At 34.3% G+C, this 4,179-nt stretch overlaps 1 protein-coding gene across 1 annotated transcript in view; it reads right to left on the bottom strand.

Moving 5' to 3' along the window:
• LOC117181238 (ester hydrolase C11orf54 homolog) overlaps positions 1–4,179 on the bottom strand; it is a 33,620-nt gene that overhangs the window by 5,207 nt on the left and 24,234 nt on the right. Inside the window, exons 2-3 of the mRNA XM_033373803.1 lie at positions 3,862–4,126; positions 2,556–2,695 (exon numbers count right to left, since the gene is read on the bottom strand). Coding sequence (XP_033229694.1) covers positions 2,556–2,695; positions 3,862–4,126 — 405 coding nt within the window. The remainder of the gene's footprint in view (positions 1–2,555; positions 2,696–3,861; positions 4,127–4,179) is intronic.

Raw genomic sequence — 4,179 nt, 5'->3', positions numbered from 1 at the left:
AACGCTTTATTTTGGCATTATTTGAGGACCCATTCCCTGAAATCATTCTGAATAATTAGAGATTTGTTTCTTTACACTAATCTTTGAGTGAGTCCAGTCATGCTGTCGTTTTGTCTGGACTTCGACCTACTTCTGCCGCTGCTCGTCAACAATCTTATCGTGATTTTCATCCAATTTAAATGTGGCGAGGGATAGAACTTGACCCAGAAGAGTGGGGTTGGAAAAAACTAGTCACAGCTTATCACCTGTTTACACAACAGAAACACCAACTTCAACAAGCCTGATGAATTTGATTTTTTGCTCATGTAAAATGGGGTGTAGAAAGAGATGTACATGCGCAAAAGCTTGTCTGTGATGTCCAGACATGTGCCAAAAGTTCCAAGGTCAAGGTTGTCCTAATGTAGAAGAAGATGATGATAAAGAAGATATAATTGAAGATAAGGCACATTATTATGGGCGCAATACTCAGTTGCAAAGTCAAAACTTAAAATAAGCCAATGATACAGTATAAATCTGCCACGGACATTGTCTAAAATTTTATACCCAAAAAAATATACTCTTTTATTCCGAGTAATATTATCAACCGAAGATGAGTGGAATCGATCTACAGTAAATGAGGTCCTAGTGCTTGTACGTGCACTTGAAAAAGAAATTAATTATGACTTTCCCAATTGATGTAATGCAAAAAAATTGCATTAGTACGAAAAGGAAATTTTCTGCTCTACAAATTTTCTTCTATGCATTTTTGTCTAAAAACTACCCGTTTATAAGTTAGGGGCCAAAAACTGAGCGCGCGAGTATATTTCGCGCCACAAGCAAAAGGAATCCCCCACTCCTGGAGCTGATTACTACGTTTCACCTATGAGCTGTAATTCAAAAATATATAGGATCTTTTTTATTGCAATTTTCATTCCCAATATTTTCACTTCTATTCATTTTTGTCCTCCGATACACCCTTTCGTATATAATAGCCAAAACCAGTGCTACTAACCGTTTAAGGGATGTTTTTCGAGGCTAGGGGTTTATGAGGCTTTGATCCTAGGGGAAAATTTTTTGGTATTAATTTCTAATGCGATAAGAGATATCATCATGAATAAAGAAAAAACTTTATTTTTTTTTCTGGAAAAAAGTCTAATTTCCCCGGACTATGATTCAATTTTACACGGTAGAATTTGAGTTCTTCCTAATATATATTTCACGGCTGACATCAAACATTAGCCAGCGCTTTTGTACGTGGTCGGATAGGGCTGGGCTCGTGTTTCACAGAATCGCAGGAAATCGATTGCGTGTGGCGCGCGCTTTCCCGGATGAAAGCGTTTGGTGGGCGTCTCGGGATACCCAGACTAGCTGAACAGCGACATGGAGAACAACTTTTTCGTTATAAATTAATTTTGTTTGTTGAAGATTTATCGTTTCAATTGAAAATTCATTTCATTGGTTAAAATACGAATTGTTTAAGAACATCTTTTTTCTTTAGGTGTAAATGAATTATTGCCGAAAATTGAATTATTCAATTCTTGGTTGAAAAATGATTTTTTTAGTTGACTCATGTAATTCAGAAGAAATTAGCCTTCTGGATTGAACAATTATTTCCTGGATCAAAAATTTAACTTTTCCAGTTAAATGTTCGTTATAAAATCTTAGCATTTTGCTGTGGAAAATTCAACTAATGCTATTGAAAAATCATCAGTTAGGTTGAAAATTGAGCAATTTGTTGAAAATTCGTGTTTTTTTAAATTACTTTTTTCAAATAAAAGTTTAACTATTCCCTTTCTCGTTGGAAATTGATATTTTTAGTCTGACATTTATGTCTTTATTTTAAAATAAACTAATTTCACCATTTTTTGTCTGTTGCGTTAAAGGATGATTATAATGAACGTTATCAATTCAAATAAATTTGGGCGTTTAGCAGTCAAGTGACTTTATAGCTATGTTACTTTCACTTTACCAAAAAAATTAAAAAACTTGTCGAGACAAAACCGGAATATGACCAGGAATTTGAAATCGTCTGCCGAATCGCCTATCTGGTAATTTGCAAGAATGTTAACTTTTAACATTTTTTTCAGGTGATTATATAAATCTAAGATGGCCTTAAAGTCAAGTTCTCATTCAAATTGCTGTTTAAATTCGTGCAGGCGTAAGTTTTCGCGGGAAAAATTACTTAAGACAGAAATCGGACAAGAGGCGCATGGTAATAACTTAATCACAAGCTATACATTGCCATAAATAAAGAGGTAATAAGGAAAAGCGCACATGTCACAAAATGGAGAAATTCAGTTAGGGTTATGTTTTGGATCTTTCCCATCAATTATATCGCTTGGAATAGTAAAAATAGAGCTAAACGTCACGGACCTTATAATTTTGTGATTTTTAGCTTGAGTTTGGCTATGCCAAACGATATAATTGATGAAAAAGATCCAAAACATAACCCTTAATAAATTTTCTCCTTTTCGTGACTTGTGAGTTTTTACTTTTTACCTCCACAAATATAAAAGTATGTAAATTAACAAAGGTATTTTGAAATTATTCGGAAACGAAAATTGTCTAAATCTTACCGTTTCGGATGATACAATAGCTCCAGCTGATATTATAGGGGCAGACATGTTGTAATAGAGAAAAGTCACTTCCGTGGTTCCTGATTCTAACACATGTTGCGTCAGTTCTCCATGTTTTGTCAGGAATATACCACCTAAGCCTGTTGTAAATAAGAATTACTAATGAAAAAGCTTTCAAATATTCTTTTCTCGATATCTTGACTTTATTGTTCGTAGTTTTTTATTCTAAAAACTTTGATAATTAGAAAACCTAATAGCTCATAAATAACTAAAAAAATACTAGTTTGTCTGGCATGTCATCTGGTAATATGATGCCGAAAGTTTTGAAGGTTTCGTCACCCCCATGAATTTAATACAAGTAAAAATTTATTTCTGTTAAGGCAAAAAACGTTTATGTGTATTTGAAGCTGACGTACAATTACTTATTTGGTTATTCTTGTGTAATTTACTATGGCCAGATTCCTGGCAAATGAATATTTAAATTATGAATATGTATTTTAAGCTGATGTTATTGAAATAAATTCGAGAATAACCATGATGCAAAATCTGGATCATCAAAATATGTTTGATGAATTCTAAACTATTTGTCTTTAATAAAAAAAACCTCATTATGCGAATGAAAGCTTAGCGGTGTCATAAAGTACAAAAATATTCTGTGGTCCAACCTAGAATATAAAATATATGTGTCGTACACCGAAGAAAGGGGACTTGCTCTAAAAAAATCGAAATCCAGGTTTTTACACCTTTCTATAGTTATTGAGTTTCTCTTTTTAATGAATCCATCGAAAACAATTTCGAGCGTCATTATTGCTAATAATTAAGTTGCTAGTTACCCGATAAATCGGCCTTTCGCTCGAGAACTCGACATCACATGAAACACCTCCCAACACTCACCGCCTTATCTCCATGTCTCATCTATACCCCGTCTCTGAGTCACCGATACGACAGCTTTATATGAGTGATAAGGTTGTGGTGAGGGAAGAATGAAGATTTCATGAGTCTTCGCTTTCCTAAAAGTCGCGTCTGTTAGGTCGACTACGACCGTTCCCTCTGAAAAATCCCACTTCTCCTAGTAAGCCCCCTTTCTTCGGCGCATGTAACATATGTAACAGGTAGTGATCATAGTAAGATGTGAATAATTTTCGAATTAGAGAGAGAGAGAGAGAGACGTGGCACGTCTCATTAACCAGTTAGTTCATATCATTTCTGTGAAAATTCCAATTTCAAAATAAAATAAAATCTTGTTTTCCAAACTGAAATATTCAAGATAAAAATGACAAAAGTTTCTGGACATAGCGTAACTCACCAACAATTTTGCCTTCGTATCGTTTCGCTAGAATCTGTTGTATGTTATCTGGAAAAGCCGATATAGTGCCGATGCGTTTTTTAACATGAATCTGTACAACTTTTCCAGGCTTGCCTTCACTAACAAGCACATTTCCTACATTAGTTATTCCTGTGTCGTCTCCGGGTAATCTTTCCATATAATAGTCGTCATTCTTAGCATTTGAAATCGCAGCAATCGATCCTGGGTACGACGCCGGAGAATTTAAAACAACGTTCACAACAATCTGCAAGATATAAAATTTATGTTAAAAATTATCTTGAATTATTTTCAAATTTA

Source organism: Belonocnema kinseyi, chromosome 1 (assembly GCF_010883055.1).
Source record: "Belonocnema kinseyi isolate 2016_QV_RU_SX_M_011 chromosome 1, B_treatae_v1, whole genome shotgun sequence".
Lineage (NCBI taxonomy): Eukaryota > Metazoa > Arthropoda > Insecta > Hymenoptera > Cynipidae > Belonocnema > Belonocnema kinseyi.
The sequence above is the reverse complement of the archived record's forward strand: the minus strand, read 5'-3'. Positions and strand labels throughout refer to the sequence as shown.